The 21,273-nt window shown below is 41.2% G+C and overlaps 1 protein-coding gene across 1 annotated transcript in view; it reads left to right on the top strand.

The window, feature by feature from the left end:
* The window catches only part of tarbp1 (TAR (HIV-1) RNA binding protein 1), a 400,954-nt gene that overhangs the window by 8,837 nt on the left and 370,844 nt on the right, over positions 1-21,273 (top strand). The window contains 5 exon segments of the mRNA XM_063057295.1: positions 843-991; positions 1,773-1,825; positions 1,910-2,007; positions 7,495-7,630; positions 9,056-9,152. Of these exon segments, the coding sequence (XP_062913365.1) occupies positions 843-991; positions 1,773-1,825; positions 1,910-2,007; positions 7,495-7,630; positions 9,056-9,152 (533 nt within the window).

Below are 21,273 nucleotides of genomic sequence, written 5' to 3'. Positions count from 1 at the left end.
TGGTCCTGAATGCACTTGTTTAGAAGGAGGATTATTGGTTCCTAGCAGCAAGGTTAATTTATATTATCTTTTAGTAATGTTTCAGGAGGATGGGAAGTACATTTCTTGGAGGTATATCAGAGACAAATAATCTATTTATCCCAATTATGGTAACTTTTAAAAATAATTTATAGTTTTAATTATTATAGAACAAACTAAACTGTATTGAAAATTGGGGGTTAAAGTAATTGGTGGTTGTGCTGAATGTTACTTGCTGAGAATGAGCAGATAAGTATTTAAGGAATGTTAATTATATTGAATGATTTCTTTTCATAACTATGCCTTCATTGGGAACTCCATTCTGGATCATGTTTAGTTTTCTATCAGCTAAGAGGCCAATTTCCGATTTTCTGTGTATATCTGTGCTTTTGTTTCACTCAGGCAAAATGGTTTATTGCTTGGAAGTGTTGTACATCATATCTAGAAATAGTCTTGTTTTGACTAACTATGTCATGCTTGCTTCATGTGTCAATCACTATGGTTTATGAACAGTAAATATGCACTCTGATCTGTCCCAGAGACTTCCCTCTGAGTGAAAGTTGCTTCTGGTGGGTATGTATTTTTCTGTGTAATTAACATGCTTTGCTTCGAGGGGTGACCTATCGAGCATGTGTTTAATTTCTTGCTGATGTGATGCATAGTGACTTCCCCATCTCACTTCAACTCTCTACCACTGAACAAGAATGACACCCAAGTGTGTCATATTTAAAATGTTATTGCTTCTGTGGTTCAGAACTTCATTTTTATTTTAAATAGATGGATGGAAGTTGACTAACAAAATGATATACTTATATATTATCTAGGTAATTCGCTTTTCCACCCATCTTGGCTCCTTTGTGCCTATAAACGCATGTTTGAAAGTGAAAACAAAACTGTGATGAAAGAAGGTCTGTTTCATTTCCTGGATCTTAATATCATGAAATATTCAATCAGAACTCAAGAACTGTCTGATGTAAGTTCATAAAATTTATTTCATTAAATGAAAGCCCTGACGTTGCATAATAGAAAGAAGAAATTTCATATCTTTGGTTAATACACAAGTTACTGAATGATTAGCATTTTGTGTTCCTGATCAGCATCAGATAAAGCTGGACTCGTCTTTCAGAAGACCATAAGACAGAGGAGCTGAATTTGGCCATTGGGCCCATTGAGTTTGATCGTGGTTGATTTAGAAGCTGTAACCACAGCCAAAATCTTCAATAATTAACATTTACGTTTGTATTTGAAGCTGCATTCTACAAGTATACGTCACTTGGACATTTTCACTTGACAATTGTGATTGACAGAGGATGAGAGGCAATTTGATAGAGGCGTTTAAGATTGAGAGGCATAGGTAGAGTGGACAGCCAGCACCTTTCTCCCCAGTGTGGCCATGGCGGATACCAAAGGACCTCTGTTTAAAGTGAGCAGAGGAAAATTCGGGGAGATGTCAGAGGAAGGTTTTTTTCACACACTGTGGAAGCTTAGGAGGCACTGTTGGGGGTGGTGGTAGAGGCTGATTGATGAGATTCGGATGGCACACGGGTGTAAGGTTATAGGCTGTGTAGGAGAGAAAGGTGAAATTGATCATGGAGTACGCTGACAATATCATGGACTGAAAGGCAGTTTCTGTGCTGTACTGTTTGATGTGTTTGAAAGTTTTTATTGTGTATTGTTTATCCTTTCTGGCTTTTCATTGTTTTCCCTTTGCTCTTTAAATTTGTACTGATTCAAGATTTTCTTCATAATTTAAGTTTATCTGTGGGCCAGTGATGGATGCTCTTTCAGAAAGTGCACTCTACAGCAGGTAAATGGCTTATTTTTCCTTCCTTTCATTGGTGTTGTTTCCTTTCCATCTGCCCTGATGTGTAATTGCATCTTAACATTTCAGATCGCCCGATCAGATCATTGGCAGCTGTCCTGTTTTAGCAGTAAAGTTACAGATATTGCTTGTTGATTATATGGAAAATATACCTGAGAAGTTCAAAGGTGAGTTCTGGAAATTGATAGAACTTGTTCTGAAGTGATGAATGAATTGAACTGAATTGGTTCAGGATGACACTTACATAACCTCGCAAACCTGAGGAATTCTGCAGATGCTGGAAATTCTAGCAACACACATCAAAGTTGCTGGTGAACGCAGCAGACCAGGCATCATCTCCAGGAAGAGGTACAGTCGACATTTCGGGCCGAGACCCTTCGTCAGGACTAACTGAAGGAAGAGATAGTAAGAGATTTGAAAGTGGGAGGGGGAGGGGGAGATCCAAAATGATAGGAGAAGACAGGAGGAGGAGGGATGGAGCCAAGAGCTGGACAGGTGATTGGCAAAAGGGATATGAGAGGATCATGGGACAGGAGGCCCAGGGAGAAGGAAAAGGGGGAGTGGGGGAAAAACCCAGAGGATGGGCAAGGGGTATAGTCAGAGGGACAGAGGGAGAAAAAGGAGAGAGAGAAAGAATGTGTGTATATAAATAAATAACGGATGGGGTATGAGGGGGAGGTGGGGCATTAGGGGAAGTTAGAGAAGTGCATGGATGTTCAGTCCCTATATACTTCAATCCCCCATCAGGAAGGTCTCAAAGCTCTCCGCTTCTTTTTGGATTCCAGACCTAATCAGTTACCCTCTACCACCACTCTGCTCCATCTAGCGGAATTAGTCCTTACTCTTAATAATTTCTCCTTTGGCTCCTCCCACTTCCTCCAAACTAAAAGTGTAGCTATGGGCACCCGTATGGGTCCTAGCTATGCCTGCCTTTTTGTTGGCTTTGTGGAACAATCTATGTTCCAAACCTATTCTGGTATCTGTCCCCCACTTTTCCTTCGCTACATCGACGACTGCATTGGTGCTGCTTCCTGCACGCATGCTGAGCTCATTGACCTCATTAACTTTGCCTCCAACTTTCACCCTGCCCTCAAGTTTACCTGGTCCATTTCTGACACCTCTCTCCCCTTTCTAGATCTTTCTGTCTCTGTCTCCGGAGACAGCTTATCTACTGATGTCTACTATAAGCCTACTGACTCTCACAGCTATCTGGACTATTCCTCTTCTCACCCTGTCTCTTGCAAAAACGCCATCCCCTTCTCGCAATTCCTCCGTCTCCGCCGCATCTGCTCTCAGGATGAGGCTTTTCATTCCAGGACGAGGGAGAGGTCCTCCTTTTTTAAAGAAAGGCGTTTCCCTTCCTCCACCATCAACTCTGCTCTCAAACGCATCTCCCCCATTTCACGCACATCTACTCTCACTCCATCCTCCCGCCACCCCTCTAGGCATAGGGTTCCCCTGGTCCTCACCTACCACCCCACCAGCCTCCGGGTCCAACATATTATTCTCTGTAACTTCCACCACCTCCAACGGGATCCCACCACTAAGCACATCTTTCCCTACCCCCCTCTCTCTGCTTTCCGCAGGGATCGCTCCCTACGTGACTCCCTTGTCCATTCGTCCCCCCCATCCCTCGATCTCCCTCCTAGCACTTATCCTTGTAAGCGGAACAAGTGCTACACATGCCCTTACACTTCCTCCCTTACCATCATTCAGGGCCCCAAACAGTCCTTCCAGGTGAGGCGACACTTCACCTGTGAGTCAGCTGGGATGATATACTGCGTCCGGTGCTTCCGATGTGGCCTTCTGTATATTGGCGAGACCCGACGCAGTCTGGGAGATCGTTTTGCTGAACACCTATGCTCTGTCCACCAGAGAAAGCAGGATCTCCCAGTGGCCACACATTTTAATTCCACATCCCATTCCCATTCTGATATGTCTATCCACGGCCTCCTCTACTGTAAAGATGAAGCCACACTCAGGTTGGAGGAACAACACCTTATATTCCATCTGGGTAGCCTCCAACCTGATGGCATGAACACTGACTTCTCTAACTTCCACTAATGCGCCACCTCCCCCTTGTACCCCATCCGTTATTTATTTATATACACATTCTTTCTCTCTCTCTCTCCTTTTTCTCCCTCTGACTATACCCCTTGCCCATCTTCTGGGTTTCCCCCCCTCCCCCTTTTCCTTCTCCTGGGCCTCCTGTCCCATGATTCTCTCATATCCCTTTTGCCGATCACCTGTCCAGCTCTTGGCTCCATCCCTCCCCCTCCTGTCTTCTCCTATCATTTTGGATCTCTCCCTCCCCCTCACACTTACAAATCTCTTACTAGCTCTTCCTTCGGCTAGTCCTGACAAAGGGTCTCGGCCCGAAACGTCGACTGTACCTCTGCCTAGAGATGCTGCCTGGCCTGCTGCATTCACCAGCAACTTTGATGTGTGTTACTTGCATAATCAGTTTTGATTCCATGGTTGGCCACATTGTGGAAGTAAATTAAAAGCTATATTGATTATAACTAATGATTTTCATTGCTTCTCTTTGACCCCCTTCCATCAGGCAGGAGGTACCATGGAATTATGAAAAGGACTGTTAGGATGGGAATCAGCTTCTTCCCCCAGCCCGTGACACTATTAAACTCCCTGCCACCATCCAGTTCTCATCACGTATGAAGCACCAGTAGCATTACACTGTTTACTTTTTGACTTGTGTTGTAAATGCACCTTGTGCTAAATGTCAGTCTTCTGGAATGTATTGTTTGTTAATTTACTTGTGTGTTTTGCACCCTGGTCTGGAGAAAAGTTTTTTCATCTGGTGGTTATATACCTGTATGGTTGAATGGCAATAATCTTTATCTTGAACTTCTGTTTACTGTTGCAGGTAACTTGAAATTTATATTAGGTTCCTGTTAATTATTTAAAGAAATAATCATCTATTCGAGCCATTTAATTATGAAACAAGCCAGATCAACAAATTACCTTCAAGTATAATTAACAGTCTCTTCTGAAAGTTTGATCAAATGCTTTTTCAAAATCCATATAAATATCCTAAATATTCCACTTTGCATCTCTTCATAAAATTTAATTAGGTTCACTGGGCATATCCTCCTTACAAACCCAGGCTGTCTGGTAAAAGAAATAATTTAAAACAATTCAAGCACCTTACTATTAATTGTAGACTCTAATATCCTGACTACAGATATCAGACTAGAAGAAAGAAGAAGAAAGCCCTTAACTCCGAGTGGAGTCATCGGGATGCTGTCATGATAGCGTTTTTTTTTAGCAGGCTTTCTTGTTTTTACGAGGCCAAGTTACTAGCTCGACACTCAACCCAGCACGGATGGAAAGCGTGCAAGGGAGCCGGCTGGATTCAAACTCGGGAGCCTTCGCTCCGAAGTCTGGCGCTGATGCCACTACGCCACCATATCAGCCTGATATCAGAATAACTATTCTGTAATTCTTTAGCTTTCCTTTTTCACTTTCTCCATATAGAGTGATGGTATATACAGAGTTCCAGTTTAAAAAAATTGTTCCTATGTTTCAGAATTTTCAAGTATATGTTGTGCATATCTATCTATTGAGACATAGCGACAATAGGCCCTTCTGGCCACCCAGCAGCCCCTGATTTAACCATAGCTTAACCATGGGACAACTTACAATGATGGATCAACCTACCAACTGGGACCTCTTTGGATTGTGGGAGGAAACCAGAGCATTCAGAGGAAACCCATGTGGTCACGGTAGAACATACAAATTCCTTACAGGCAGCAGTGGGAATTGAATCTGGATTGCTGGTACTGTAAAGTGTTGTGCTAACCACTATGCTACAATGTTGTCCCACATCTTATTTTTTTGATACGGTTGTTTTCTTAATTACTGTTGAATTTTATAAGTTAATTTTGGTGACTTCCTGAATCCTCTCAGTGTCTTGGATTCTGTTCTCTTAAGCTGTAAATGTTGGTGCAAAGTAATTATTTAACAGTATTTAACTGGTTTTCATTTATAGCATTACTATTGTATTTTCAAAATGCTGCTCAGCTCTTTTGTAGTAAAATATCTTTTTTTACTTTGATTTGAATTTATGTGCTCAAATATTATTGCTGTTGCTTTTGTTTTGACACGTTTTGCTTTCCAATGTGGTTTTGTAATCAGCTTCTGCCTTTTTAGATGCTTTACCTTTTTGTTTTTGCTTGATCCTTTCATCTTCCTTTATGATTTTTTTTTTTACGTTTTAGAATTAGCAGAACTGAGGATGCAAAAATTTGTTCTATGTCACCTACAATTCTCAGTTGAACACCTTCCACCGTTCAACTGCATTTTTACCCATCCATCGATTTCCAGAATTTCTCGTGGAGTGGGTAGTCAACTTTACCCAAACATGGAATCCTTTGCTGCTTTGTTTTGTTCCCTGCTGAATATTACATTAAATGAATGACATGGTAGTGTAGTGGTTAGCACAATGTTTTACATTACCAGCGACCTGGGTTCAATTCCCATCGCTGCATGCAAGGAGTTTGTACATTTCCCCTGTGACTGCATGGATTTACTCCGGGTGTTCCAGTTAATTAAACCTAATATGATCAGCCCATTAGTTTGTGGACATACTGTTATAAAATCACTCCCACATACACTCTAGAAATGATTTTCTGGCTCCTGTGCCTTCTCTCTTATGGTAGTAATAGGAACCTTTACCTTAAATTATTTGCGGGTTTGTTCTCTGACTCTGGTTTAGTGTAACTTATAGATGGTGTGTAGTACTGGATGCTGGTGGTAACCGTGCTTCTCAGCTGCTTCAGCTTCACAAATGCTATGATGATCATCACACATGTAAGCACTGACTGCTTTGTATTTTCCATCCCATAAACGTATTGCTCCCATTTACTTCACTGGCCAGCATAAATCTGACCTGTGCAAGGATTTATACTTGGCTGCTCCAGGTAGCTTTTACCTGTTTCATTAACCCAATTCAAATGAAATGAATCAGTGATTTTGCATTGAGAGTAATTAAGCATCTTTTTGTTTGTTTTTCTGCTAAATTGGTAATATAATTTACATACAGATGTTGTCCTCAGCAAGAGTCACCAAGACTGATACTTCAGAGCTAATATTTTACAGCATTATAGTGGTGCGATCACTTGAGTTGAATATGATCTCCTAAGGGTTTTCTATTCATGGGTCCACAAGTGAGTGTAAAGGCCGACCATATTCTACTGCAGTGTGGGCAAGAGTAAGTTGTGGCTGTGGTCAGTGATTGGGTCTTTTGGTTGTTCAGTCTCTCCTTTCACAGCTGCTTCTTGTTCTCTGTGGCACAGGGGAGGCCGTTCCCACGTAGCATAACTCTCTCTTGGACAGATTTCCTCCTGGTGTATCTGTTGAGTGCAATATCTTCCCAGTTTTTAGATGTAATGTTGTATTATAGTGCAAATCTGAATGACATTGTACACCACAAAATGTACCTTGAAGTGTTTAATACTATCAACATTGGTGGATAAAAATACCATGTTCATATCAACTACAATTTGGAAATGTTATAACTTCAGTTCAAACTCACAGTCTTTGGAAGCTGGAAGGAGTTTGCAGTTTGTTTAAAATGCGCTGCACTTTAATCAGCTGATGTGGAAAGCCAAACACTCTTTATTTCCTTTCATTAGGAGACTTCCTCACGAAGTTGATTAAGAGCGTGGCCACCAAGCACTGGTGTGCCATCCCCGTTCTTTTCATCTCTCAAGCTCTAGAGCACATCCCATCTTGCCAAATCTGGGGAGTAGAAGGGCTTCGTGCTCTTCGGTAAGGATAATTACAGGAAAGTAGCTTTAACTTTACAATCACTGATTTTAAATGCAAATTTATCTATGCTAATGGATATAGTGATTAAGTGAAACTACATCAATATTGGAGCCTGGATATACACCCCGTGGCCACTTTATTAGGTACACTTGTACACCTGATTGTTAATGCAAATATCTAATCAACCAATCAAGTGGCAGCAACTCAATGCATAAAAGCATGCAGACATGGTCAAGAGGTTCAGTTGTTGTTCAGACTAAACATCAGAATGGGGAAGAAATGTGACCCAAGTGACTTCAACCATGGAGTGATTGTTGGTGCCAGACAGAGTGGTTTGAGTATCTCAGAAGCTGCTGATCTGGGATTTCCTGGGTGTATAATTCAATTACAGATCTGTCTGTGCTGAAGTAAATGTCAACAGGAAGAAATACCTGGCGATCTACTTCCGTATCTTGCCATGAAAACCCTCTGGCCATCTGCACAATCCATAGGCTTGCCGTGAGTCAACGACAACTCAGTGGCACTCAACAGCAACAAGGATGGGTTTAAGCTTAACTTTTTTAAAAGCAACCTGAAAAGCAAAAGTCTTCCAAGTACTAAATAAGAAATTTTTAACATGAAGAGCACCCAATGGCATGACCCTTATGTCATGGAATGTGCTGGTTTTGGTTGGCGGGGGAGGTGGTAGAGTAATGATTAGTGCAATCACTTTACAGTGCTAGCAGGCACCAATCAGGGTTCAAATCCCGCCAGTCTGTTTGTAGTTTGTACATTCTCCTCTTCCTCCGGGTGCTCTGGTTTCCTCCCACATTCCAAAGGTTTATTAAATTGTGGGCTTGCTGTCTTGGTGCCGGAAATGTGCCAGCACAGTCCTCGCTAATTTGATTTGACACAACTGACACGTTGCACCTCATGTTTCTAAGTGAATATGATAATTAAAGCTAATCTTTTTAATACCCAAACACATTAATGGAATAAAAATCAATGACTGTGTTCCCCTTTTTGAAATGCTCCCCATTTTTTACTCAAAGTGTGTTTGTTATCAAACTATGTATGTAGTATACAACCTTGAGATTTGTCTTCCCTGCAGAAATCCATGAAATAAAGAAAATCATGGAACGCATTAAAAAAAACATCAATTTCCCCCACACGCAAAAAAAAACAAATTGCGCAATGGCACCAAAAAACCAAGCGAGAAACAAGGACTATAAAACACAAAATCGAGTGAGTCTGGGCACATTCAGTTCAGTTCAGCTCAGTTCAGGCCGCACCTATTCAAAATTGCCCAAAATAGCAGCAAAGACGTGACCAGAGTCCAGAAACATCATAATATGAACTAGAGAGTCCAGTTCACAAACTTTTTAAATATTTGACTGTCATTTGCAGTTCATTTTTCTCATTAATTTTCCATCTGATATTTTACAGGGAAGTATTGCGTTGTACTCTGACCAATCACCAAGTATTGCTGCGAGGAGCGGCTCAGTGTTCCTTTCTAAAAGCGGCTATGCATCTGACTAATGTGGTAAGGGAAATTTTACTTTGTAAATTTCATCTTGGTATACTGAATCTGTTATACACATGGATTCAACATGAGTTCCTGTTGGATTTAATTTAGACACTTAAGATCAAAAGCCAAAGTAGCTGCAATAATGCTGTAGCTGCTTCATCAGAACGTTACTCTCTTCAAAGACATAAAACATAGGAGCAAAATTAGGGCAATTCAGCCATTTGAGTCTGCTCTGCCATTCCATCCTGGTGGATTCATTATCCCTCTCAACCCCATTCCACTGCCTTCTCACCATAACCTTTGGGCGTAACTAATTAAGAACCTATCAACCTCCACTTTAAATATACCCAATTACTTGGCCTCCACAGTCATCTGTGGCAATGAATTCCACAGATTCACCATCCTCTGACTAAAGAAATTCCTCCTTATCTCTTCTAAATGAACGGCATTGTATTCTGAGGCTGTGCCCTCTGGTCCTAGACTCCCTCACTGTTTGCATGCAACTAGATTCTTTGCATACAGTTCTAATGGGAATCATCAGATATTCCCATGTAGGACTACTACAGCTGAAATCCACAATCACAGCCATGGGTACTGCAGAAAACAACATTGTTTAAAGAAATTTTAAGTTATCGATTCTCAAAATCTACTGGCCCAGGACAGCAGCCTTGGGTTGTGAGTGCCATTCCCCTTTAAGGAAATAGGACCATGGAAAGTGGGCTGGTCTGCAGGTAAGATTGAAACGCAGAAGCCTTGGATTCCCCACTGCTGACTATTTTGCTGACGACTGTACAGTCTCTGGAATATAAAGTAGAAGAGCTCAGAGCAAAGTTGCAGTACCAGAGGGACATCAGGGCCTTGTGTACTTTGTTTCACTGAAATATGGCTGCAGCCCAAATACTTCACCATCTACCGAAAATCATTGCAGGGGATTTCCACCAGGCTAACTTGAAGAAGTCTCTAAAAAAAACTACCGTCGGGCTGACTGGTGGTGCAATGACATCGGCGCCGGGCCCGGGAGAGGAGGTTCCCGGGTTCGAAACCAGTCGGGGCCGCTCCCGAGTACGCTTTCCATCCGTGCCGGGTTGAGTGTCGAGATCGCAACTCAACCTCGTAAAATAAAGGGAAAAATACTGCGAAATGTCTGTGTGAGGAGTGGTGCACCACACAGTCTCTCTCTCTCTCGCTCCGCGCCCTGTAAAAACCATGAAAAAGACATCATCACAGACGCAGACACACGCAGACGTACACGCACAGACCTGCATGCACGCAGGCACACGCCAAAATAAACCAAAAAAACTACTGTCAACGTATCACCTGAGGCATCAACACAGTTGGCCACTGTTATACCACCATCAAGAATGCTCATTGTGCCATCCCATGCCTGCACTTGGAAAGTCTGATCACCTGACTGTATTTCTACTGCCAGCGTACAGGCAGAGACTAAAGACCCCAGCACCAGTGGTGAGGACAAAAAAGGTCAAGGGAAGAGGAGGAGTGCCACTTTGAATCGGAAAATTGGACAAAATTCAGGAATCTGAATGACTGTGCCACAGTTTTCACCGAAGCAGAGGAGAACCACTTTCAATTGGTGAATTGGACAATATTCAGGAATCTGAATGACTATGCCACAGTTTTCACTGAGTTTATCAAGTGTTGTGTGGACAACTTGCCAGACATACCCAAACTAGAAAGCATGGATGAACCAGATTTGTAGTCAGCTGAGGGCTAGATCTGTGGCATTCAAGATCAGTGACCCAGAGCTATACGAGAAGTCCAGGTACAACCTATGGCTATTTAAGAGTGAAAAATAATTCCAAATGAAGTTAGAGATGGAATTGGATGCACATCAACTCCGGCAGTGTTTGTAGGTTATTACTTCCTATAGCGTGCAGCCTAATGTCATGAATAGTGAAGCTTCACTCCCAGATGAGCTCAACACCTTTTATGTACGCTTTGAGAGGGAGAATAAAACTATACTTGCACAAATCTCGTCAGCATCTGGTGACCCTGTCTTGGAGGCCAACATCAGACCACCTTTCGTGATAGCATCAGGTTCTTCTGGTGTATTTAGTAGGGCACTGAAAACCTGTGCCAACTAACTGGCGGGAGAGTTCAAGGACATTTTAATTCTCTTACTGCTGTACTTGGAGGTTCCAACCTTCTTTAAAAGGGCGACAGTCATACCAGAGCCCAAGAAAAGCAGGGAGAGCTGCCTCAAAGACTACCAGCCAGTGGCACACACATCTACAGTGATGAAGTACTTTGAGAGATTGACCGTGGCCAGAATCAGTTCCATCCCCAGCAATGAGCTGGCACCCATGTAGTATGCCCACAACTCACTCACCCTAACAGTATGACTTTGGAACATGGGAGGAAACCAGAGCATTTGGAGGATGACCACTGAAAGAATGTCAGACTCCTTACAGATAACTGGGGGGGGGGGGTATTGAACCCTGAACCCCTGAATTTACAGTCGGCATTGTAAATTGTTGCACTAACCACTCTGCTACCGTGCAGCCCAAACAGTCAAGAGTTAAGAGTTAGGAGATGTTACATAAAGATTTTGGATAGCGAAAAAAATTGTGTAAAATATTCAAGCAGAATTTCAAAAGCTAAAGTAATTGAAAGAAAAAGGTAGAAAAAGATAATTTGAGTTCGAACCCCAAGGAATTAGAGTCATAGAACACTACTTCGCGAAACAGGCTCTTCAGCCCATCTAGTCCCTGCTAAACTATCAATTTGCCTTGTCCCATCGACCTGCACCCAGACTATAGCCCTCCAGACGCTCTCTGACATTTCATGCTTTCTGTCGTCCATTTGAATTGAAGAGGCTTTTTCTCAGAGGACAAATTCAATAATTGATATCTTGGATAGAATCCTATATTTTCTGGGGCATAAAGTGACAAAACTTGCTTATTTCTTTCAGTTTTTAAAAAGTTGTGACATGCTAGCAAAGGTGCCACCCTTCTTGTAGAAACATAGAAAACCTACAGCACAATACAGGCCTTTCGGCCCACAAAGTTGTGCTGAACATGTCCCTACCTTAGAAATTACTAGGCCTCTATTTTTCTAAGCTCCATGTATCTATCTAAAAGTCTCTTAAAAGACCCTATCGTATCCGCCTCCACCACCGTTGCCAGCAGCACATTCCATACACTCACCACTCTCTGAGTAAAAAAACAACTTACCCCTGACATCTCCTCTGTACCTACTCCCCAGCACCTTAAACCTGTCCTCTTGTGGCAATCATTTCAGACCTGGGAAAAAGCCTCTGACTATCTACAAGATCAATGCCTCTCATCGTCTTATACACCTCTATCAGGTCACTTCTCATCCTCCGTTGCTCCAAGGAGAAAAGGCCGAGTTCACTTAACCTATTCTCTTAAGGCATGCTCTCCAATCCAGGCAACATCCTTGTAAATCTCCTCTGCACCCTTTCTATGGTTTCCACATCCTTCCTGTAGTGAGGTGACCAGAACTGAGTACAGTACTCCAAGTGGGGTCTGACCAGGGTCCTATATAGCTGCAACATTACCTCTCGGCTCCTAAATTCAATTCCACGATTGATGAAGGCCAATACACCATAAGCCTTCTTAACCACAGAGTCAACCTGCGCAGCTGCTTTGAGCATCCTATGGACTTGGACCCCAAAATCCCTCTGATCCTCCACACTGCCAAGAGTCTTATCATTAATGCTATATTCTGCCATCATATTTGACCCATCAAAATGAACCACTTCGCTGTTATCTGGGTTGAACTCCATCTGCCACTTCTCAGCCCAGTTTTGCATCCTATCAATGTCCAGTTGTAACCTCTGACAGCCCTCCACACTATCCACAACACCTCCAACCTTTGTGTCATCAACAAACTTACTAACCCATCCTTCCACTTCGTCATCCAGGTCATTTATAAAAATCACAAAGAGTAAGGGGCCCAGAGCAGATCTCTGAAGCACTGCACTGGTGACCGACCTCCGTGCAGAATATGACCCGTCTACAACCACCCTTTGCCTTCTGTGCCAGTTCTGGATCCACAAAGCAATGTCCCCTTGGATCCCATGCCTCCCTACTTTCTCAATCAGCCTTGCATGAGGTACCTTATCAAATACCTTGCTGAAATCCATATACACTACATCTACTGCTCTTCCTTCATCAGTGTGTTTAGTCACATCCTCAAAAAAATTCAGCCAGGCTCATAAGGCACAACCTGCCTTTGACAAAACTATGCTGACTATTCCTAATCGTATACCTCTCCAAATGTTCATAAATTCTGCCTCTCAGGATCTTCTCCATCAACTTACTGAGGGTAAGACTCACTGGTCTATAATTTCCTGGGCTATCTCTACTCCCTTTCTTGAATAAGGGAACAACATCTGCAACCGTCCAATCCTCCGGAACCTCTTCCGTCCTCATTGATGATGCAAAGATCATCACCAGAGGCTCAGCAATCTCCTCCCTCACCTCCCACAGTAGCTGGGGTACATCTCATCCAGTCCTGGCGACTTATCCAACTTTCCAAAAGCTCCAGCACATCTACATGCTCTAGCTGTTCAGTCTGCTGCAAGTCATCACTACAATCACCAAGATCCTTTTCCATAGTGAATACTAAAGTGAAGTCTTCATTAAGTACCTCCGCTATTTTCTCCGGTTCCATACATACTTCCCCACTGTCACACTTGATAGGTCCTATTCTTTCACGACTTATCCTCTTGCTCTTCACATACTTGTAGAATGTCTTGGGGTTTTCCTTAATCCTGCCTGCCAAGGCCTTCTCATCGCCCCTTCTGGCTCTCCTAATTTCCTTCTTAAGCTCCTTCCTACGCCTTATAGTCTTCTAGATCTCTAACATTACCTAGCTCTCTGAACCTTTTATAAGATTTTCTTTTCTTCTTGACTAGATGTATTACAGCCTTTGTACACCATGGTTCTTGTAGCCTACCATCCTTTCCCTGTCTCATTGGAACGCACCTATGCAGAACTTCACATAAATATCCCCTGAACGTTTGCCACATTTCTTCCGTACTTTTCCCTGAGAACATCTGTTTCCACTTTAAGCTTCCAATTTCCTGCCTGATAGCCCCACAATTCACCTTACTCCAATCTTGTCATCTCTGTTCATTTATTACCAATTGCTCTTTTATCCTCGTGTGAGTAGGAAAGCTCTTTTATGTGTTATTAATTTCAATAGTGGTCTGTGGTAAAGAAAATTTTCATTTGCAGATTGTTTTGCTTTTCCTCGAGAATGCTGATTTTAAACCTGCTCCATTTTAACTAGTTATATATGATCTGTGAGCAAATACTGCTTAAATATTGATTGTTTTATATGCTTAGTTGATGTAATAAGGATAAAATTAAGTTTTTGCTTGAGACGTATCTCTTGCATCAGATTATGATGAATGGGACTTCTGGTTTAAATGGTGATGGTTTAGTCGCTTAAAGCTGTTGCTCCATTTTATTTCTTCTCTCTGCACTTCTTCATTCTTTTTTTTTACTCCAGATTGTTAAATTTTTTTTCCCTCCTGCCTGCGAATACGCCTGTCTTACAATGGCTTTAAAGACCACCAAAGTGGGGAAAAAAGAAGTTCCTGCGGCTGGTTCCTCAGCCGAGATAGTTTCCATTTTGGAACAGCACTGACAAGTTATAGTATCTGAACTTAAGTCTGAATTTAAGACTTCTTTCGGTTTGTTGAAATCCAAATTAGATCAAATTAATTCCAAAGTGGAGGATCATACCGAACGCCTTTCTCTTCTTGAGTTTGCTACCGATGATTTAGAGCGTTGCTTTCATGATTTGGAGACCGCTTGCTCCGGCTTGAAGGATTATATCAGCAAGTTAATATCCAAAGTTATGGATCTGGAAAGTCAGAGCAGACGTCAAAATCTACGAATCCTCGGCTTGCCGGAGGCTGTCGGAAGTGGATCTCCAGTTGAATTTTTCTCTACTTTGTGAGATTTTTGGGAATGATATTCTTCCGACCCCACCCAAGTTAGACAGAGCTCACCGTACTTTTACGCCTAAACTGGAGTCAGGCCATAGGCCACACCCAGTTTTCATTGCTATAAGGTGAAAAACCTTTTGATGATGGAAGCACGTCGGAGAGGAAAGTTGGAGTACATGAGTCAATCTATCCGTATTGTTGAGGATTATGCTTCCCATTATGCTTTCCCAAGTTCTGAGTCTACGTGCCGAATATAAAGGAGTCATGAAAGAGTTCTACAATCGCGGACTCAGGCCCTCTCTGCGTTTTCCAGCTCGTCTCCGAATAACTCTCGCTACTGGAGAAAAAAAGTGATTTAACTCGGTTACAGAAGCTCAGAAATGTATCGAAAGTCTCCCTGCTACTTCCATTTCCTCAGATTCGATTTGATTATTTAAAATGGTGGACAAGTACTTGTTTTTCTTTGTTTTTTTTTTCCTGATCTTTTTCAAGTCAGTGAATTTTTTTCATAGTTTCTTGAGGATAGGTTACTGGGTAAAGTTTGTTTATGTGTTTCTTAGTTCATATCTTTTCTTTTGGACTATTACTTTGAGTTAAGCTTAATAATTTTGGTGGAATTGTTTTTCTTTTCTCTAAGGGTAATTCTAATTCATAGTGCGTAAGTTTTCTGGTTTTTGAATTGTTAACAAATGGAGCTTATGTTAATATTAAGAACCTGGAAGTTGGGTTTTGGGGTGTTTTTTTTTGAAGAGCTTACTGCTGATCTTAGGTAGCTTTCTTGTTGTGGGATTTGGTGGGGGGGGGTGGTGGTGGGATCTCTATTGCCAATAGCATTTATAGAATCTTTAGTTATTCAGGACACATTTCTGTCCTGATTCTCCTGTTTTATATTTTTGCCCCAGAGATGTTATTTGTTTGTTTGATTTTGGTGTTGCCTACTACTCTCCATGTTTTTTTAAATGACAGTCCATTGAATTATCAGCTGGAATGTTAAAGGATTGAACTATCCTGTTAAAAGAAAGAAGGTATTTTCACATCTTAAGCAGCTTAAAGCTGCAATTGTTTTTCTGCAAGAAACACACATTCGTAGTTCTGGTAATTCCTGTCTCATGTCAAGGTGGGTGGGTAGCACTTCCATTCTTCTTTTCTGGCTAAAGCTGGGGCGGGGGAATCTCTATTCTTATAAATCAAAATGTTCCTTTTGAGCTTCATAACAAAGTATCTGATACAAATGGTCATTTTATTATTGTTTCTGGGGTAGTCTTGGCTAACCTGTATGCTCGCAATTCAGATGATGTGGAGTTTTTTGATCGTTTTTTCTCTTTATTGCCTGACCTGAGCTTATATTCTCTTATATTGGGCGGTGATTTAACTGTTGGTCGGATCCATTTATGGACCGATCGTCCTCTGTTCCTAGACTACCAAGTAAATAGAAACATAGAAACATAGAAAATAGGTGCAGGAGTAGGCCATTCGGCCCTTCGAGCCTGCACCGCCATTTATTATGATCATGGCTGATCATCCAACTCAGAACCCAGCCTTCCCTCCATACCCCCTGACCCCTGTAGCCACAAGGGCCATATCTAACTTCCTTTTAAACATAGCTAATGAACTGGCCTCAACAGTTTGCTGTGGCAGAGAATTCCACAGATTCACCACTCTCTGTGTGAAGAAGTTTTTCCTAACCTCGGTCCTAAAAGGCTTCCCCTCTATCCTCAAACTGTGACCCCTCGTTCTAGACTTCCCCAACATCGGGAACAATCTTCCCGCATCTAGCCTGTCCAATCCCTTTAGGATCTTATACGTTTCAATCAGATCCCCCCTCAATCTTCTAAATTCCAATGAGTACAAGCCCAGTTCATCCAGTCTTTCTTCATATGAAAGACCTGCCATCCCAGGAATCAATCTGGTGAACCTTCTTTGTACTCCCTCTATGGCAAAGATGTCTTTCCTCAGATTAGGGGACCAAAACTGCACACAATACTCCAGGTGTGGTCTCACCAAGGCCTTGTACAACTGCAGTAGTACCTCCCTGCTCCTGTACTCGAATCCTCTCGCTATAAATGCCAGCATACCGTTCGCCTTTTTCACCGCCTGCTGTACCTGCATGCCCACTTTCAATGACTGGTGTATAATGACACCCAGGTCTCGTTGCACCTCCCCTTTTCCTAATCGGCCACCATTCAGATAATAATCTGTTTTCGTATTTTTGCCACCAAAGTGGATAACTTCACATTTATCCACATTAAATTGCATCTGCCATGAGTTTGCCCACTCACCCAACCTATCCAAGTCACCCTGCATCCTCTTAGCATCCTCCTCACTGCTAACACTGCCACCCAGCTTCGTGTCATCCGCAAACTTGGAGATGCTGCATTTAATTCCCTCATCCAAGTCATTAATATATATTGTAAACAACTGGGGTCCCAGCACTGAGCCTTGCGGTACCCCACTAGTCACCGCCTGCCATTCTGAAAAGGTCCCGTTTATTCCCACTCTTTGCTTCCTGTCTGCTAACCAATTCTCCACCCACACCAATACCTTACCCCCAATACCGTGTGCTTTAAGTTTGCACACTAATCTCCTATGTGGGACCTTGTCAAAAGCCTTTTGAAAATCCAAATATACCACATCCACTGGTTCTCCCCTATCCACTCTACTAGTTACATCCTCAAAAAATTCTATGAAATTTGTCAGACATGATTTTCCTTTCACAAATCCATGCTGACTTTGTCCGATCATTTCACCGCTTTCCAAATGTGCTGTTATCACATCCTTGATAACTGACTCCAGCAGTTTCCCCACCACCGACGTTAGGCTAACCGGCCTATAATTCCCCGGTTTCTCTCTCCTTTTTTAAAAAGTGCTTTATCAATTCAGTCTTTCCTTTCGAATTATGGTATCTCTGATGTTTGGCATTTTCTTCATCCAAGTGAGAGCAATTACTCTTTTTTTCACATGTCCATCATACTTTTACTAGAATTGATTATTTTTTAATTGATAATCTGCTGACCCATCTGTTTGCTCTTGTGATTATCAGAGTATATTGATTTCAGATCATGCCCCAGTTACCCCGTCCATATTTCTTCCTGGTCTCCCTCAAATGAACAAACATTGGTGTTTTAATCCGACCCTGTTGTCGGAGAATTTTGTAAAATTTATTAAGGACCAGATAACTTTTTTTAGATATTAACATGTCATCTGAAACCTCAACTTAGGTTGTCTGGGATGCCATGAAAGCATTAGGGGTCAAATAATTTCATATTTGAAAAGAAAAACCTATGCAGAGCGATTAGATCTGGTCAATCAAATTAAAGTAACCGACCAACTATATGTTCAGACCAAAAATCCGGAACTGTAAAAGAAGTAAGTGGAACTTCAAACTAAGTTTGACCTTATTTCCACTCATCCAATTGAACGCCAACTTCTTGAATGTAAGAGCCGGTTTTATATTCATGGTGATAAATCCGGTAAATTTTTAGTCAATTAATTAAGACGCTCTAAAGCTAAACAATAAATTACTAAAATTCGAATGGGAAATGGGAACATTACCTTGAATCATTCTGAAATCAATGATACATTCAAGAATTATTATTCTCGACTCTATTCCTCTGAATCTTTAAATGATAGCATTTCTGTCGAGCATTTCTTAAATAGTTTAGATATTCCTTCGCTTTATCCTGATCTCAAAGTAAAACTCATTGAGCCATTATCATTAGAGGAAGTATCTTTGGCCATTTCTGCACTGCAGTCTGGTAAATTTCCAGGACCTGATGGGTTCTCTGCAGAATTCTATAAATCATTTTCCTCACTGATTTTGCCTCAATTAACCTTAGTTTTACCGGAATCGTTTAAACATAGTCAATTGCCAACAACATTTAATGAGGCAAATATCATTCTTTTAAGGCAAAGATCCAACAGAGTGTTCCTCCTGTAGGCCGATTTCTTTGTTAAATGTTAATGTTAAAATTTTGGCTAAAATTTTGGCTCGTAGATTGAAGAACATTGTACCCTCAATTATTTCTGAAGATCAAACTGGTTTATTAAAAATTGCCTCTCTTTTTTAATATACGGCATCTATTTAATATCTTATATTCACTTTCAGTTGGGACTCCTGAATGTGTCATCTCTCTCGACACAGAAAAAGCATTTGATCGTGTGGAGTGGAATTATCTTTTTGCGGTTTTAGAAAAATTTGACTTTGGACAATGTTTTATGACGTGGATTAAATTGCTATATTCATGTCCTCTGCTTCTGTTTTGACCAACTCTCAGAAATCCCAACCTTTTAACCTTAAACGTGGCACCTGGCAAGGGTGCCCTTTAAGTCCCTTACTTTTTGATCTGGCCATCGAGCCACTGGCGATTGCATTTTGTAGCTCTGTTGAATTGATGGGGATTTGGAGGCGGGGTGTTGAGCATAAAGTTTCTCTTTATGCTGATGATCTTTTACTTTTTATATCAAATCTGACTACCTCTTTGCCGCCAATGTTTTCACTTCTTAATAAATTTAGCCAGCTTTCCGGATACAAACTTAATTTACACAGGAGTGAACTCTTCCCAATTAACAGAGAAGCACAATTATTGGAATTTCATAACCTCCCTTTTAAAGTAGTATATAATCAGTTCATTTACCTTGGTATTACTGTAACAAGGAACTTTAAGCATCGTTTTTGAGAAAATTTTACTAATCTTTTGAATCATACAAAAGAGTTTGGTACACCTGTCACCTCTGTCCATGTCTCTGGTAGGTCTTATTAATGTTGTTAAAATGTATATCCTTCCTAAATTTTTTATACTTATTCCAATCTTTACCAATTTTTATTTCTAAAGCTTTTTTTGATTCGTTAGATTCTATTATTTCATCCTATCTATGGAAGGGCAAACATCCCAGACTTAATAAAGTTCACCTTCAAAAACCTAAAAGGGAAGGTGGTATGGCCTTACCCAATTTTCGTTTTTATTACTGGGCAGCCAATATTCGTTGCCTTACCTTTTGGTCTTTCTTTCATAATCAGCCTGACTGCCCAAAATGGGTGGCAATGGAGTTGAACTCCCATAAGGATTTCTCCATTTCCGCACTTCTTGGATCCGCACTTCCTTGTCATTTGCCTAAACTAAATTGTTAATCCCCTCATTAGACATACTCTGAGACTATGGGCTCAGTTCAGTAAACATTATGGTCTTTATGGTTTCTCCCTCTCTAGTCCTATCTTTCATAATCATCTTTTCCGACCTTCTATGCAAGACTTAACATTTCATGATTGGTACAGAAAGGGCATCAGGCGTTGGTGAAGATCTTTTCATAGACAATTGTTTTGCAACTTTTGAACAACTGTCTGCAAAGTTTAACCTACCTAATACTTATTTCTTTAGATATCTTCAAATTAGACGTTTTATTAACCCTTTAGTACCAAATTTTCCTGAGATGCTCGGAAAAAATGTTGTGGACTTGTTTCTTTGTATAAACCCATTGAATAAAAGTTTAATATCTAATGTTCATGATAAGTTAGCGACCTTGAGGCGTGCCCCCTTTGATAAAATTAGAACTGTCTGGGAGCATGACTTAAATATTTCTCTGTCTGAGGTTTGGGATTCAATTCTTAAGTCAGTTAACTCAACCTCTTTATGTGCTTGCCACTGCCTTTTGCAGTTCAAGGTTGTACACGGGGCTCCTATGTTTAAAGCCAAATTATCACGGTTCTATTCTGATATTAGTCCCTTTTGTGACAAGTTTATAGTGGGCGAGGCTTCTGTTATTCACATGTATTGGGCTCGTCCTATTTTGGAGAGATGTTTTTTTAACTTTATCCCATATCCTTAATTGCCACTTAAAACCTAACCCTTTGATTGCTCTTTTTGGCATTTTGGGTGAAGTTGACACACGTTTGAGTCCGACTAAATGGCGAACATTGTCTTTTGCCTCTTTTTTGGCTAGACGTTTAGTTCTTTTTAGGTGGAGAGATGTTGCACCACCCACTCATGCTCAAGGCTTAGAGACATTATGTCCTGCTTAGACCTTGAAAAGATTCATTAGTCACTTCTTAATTCGGACATAAGGTTCCATAAGGTGTGGGGACCTTTTCTTGATTATGTTCGTAACTCCCCTTTAGATTAAAGGTCTATCTTCCTCTTTCTTTCAGTGATTTAATCCCTTACATCTAGCTTTCTTTTCTGGTTAACCTTTATGGATTTT

The sequence above is a fragment of the Mobula hypostoma genome, chromosome 8 (assembly GCF_963921235.1).
Source record: "Mobula hypostoma chromosome 8, sMobHyp1.1, whole genome shotgun sequence".
Classification (NCBI taxonomy): domain Eukaryota; kingdom Metazoa; phylum Chordata; class Chondrichthyes; order Myliobatiformes; family Myliobatidae; genus Mobula; species Mobula hypostoma.
The sequence above is the reverse complement of the archived record's forward strand: the minus strand, read 5'-3'. Positions and strand labels throughout refer to the sequence as shown.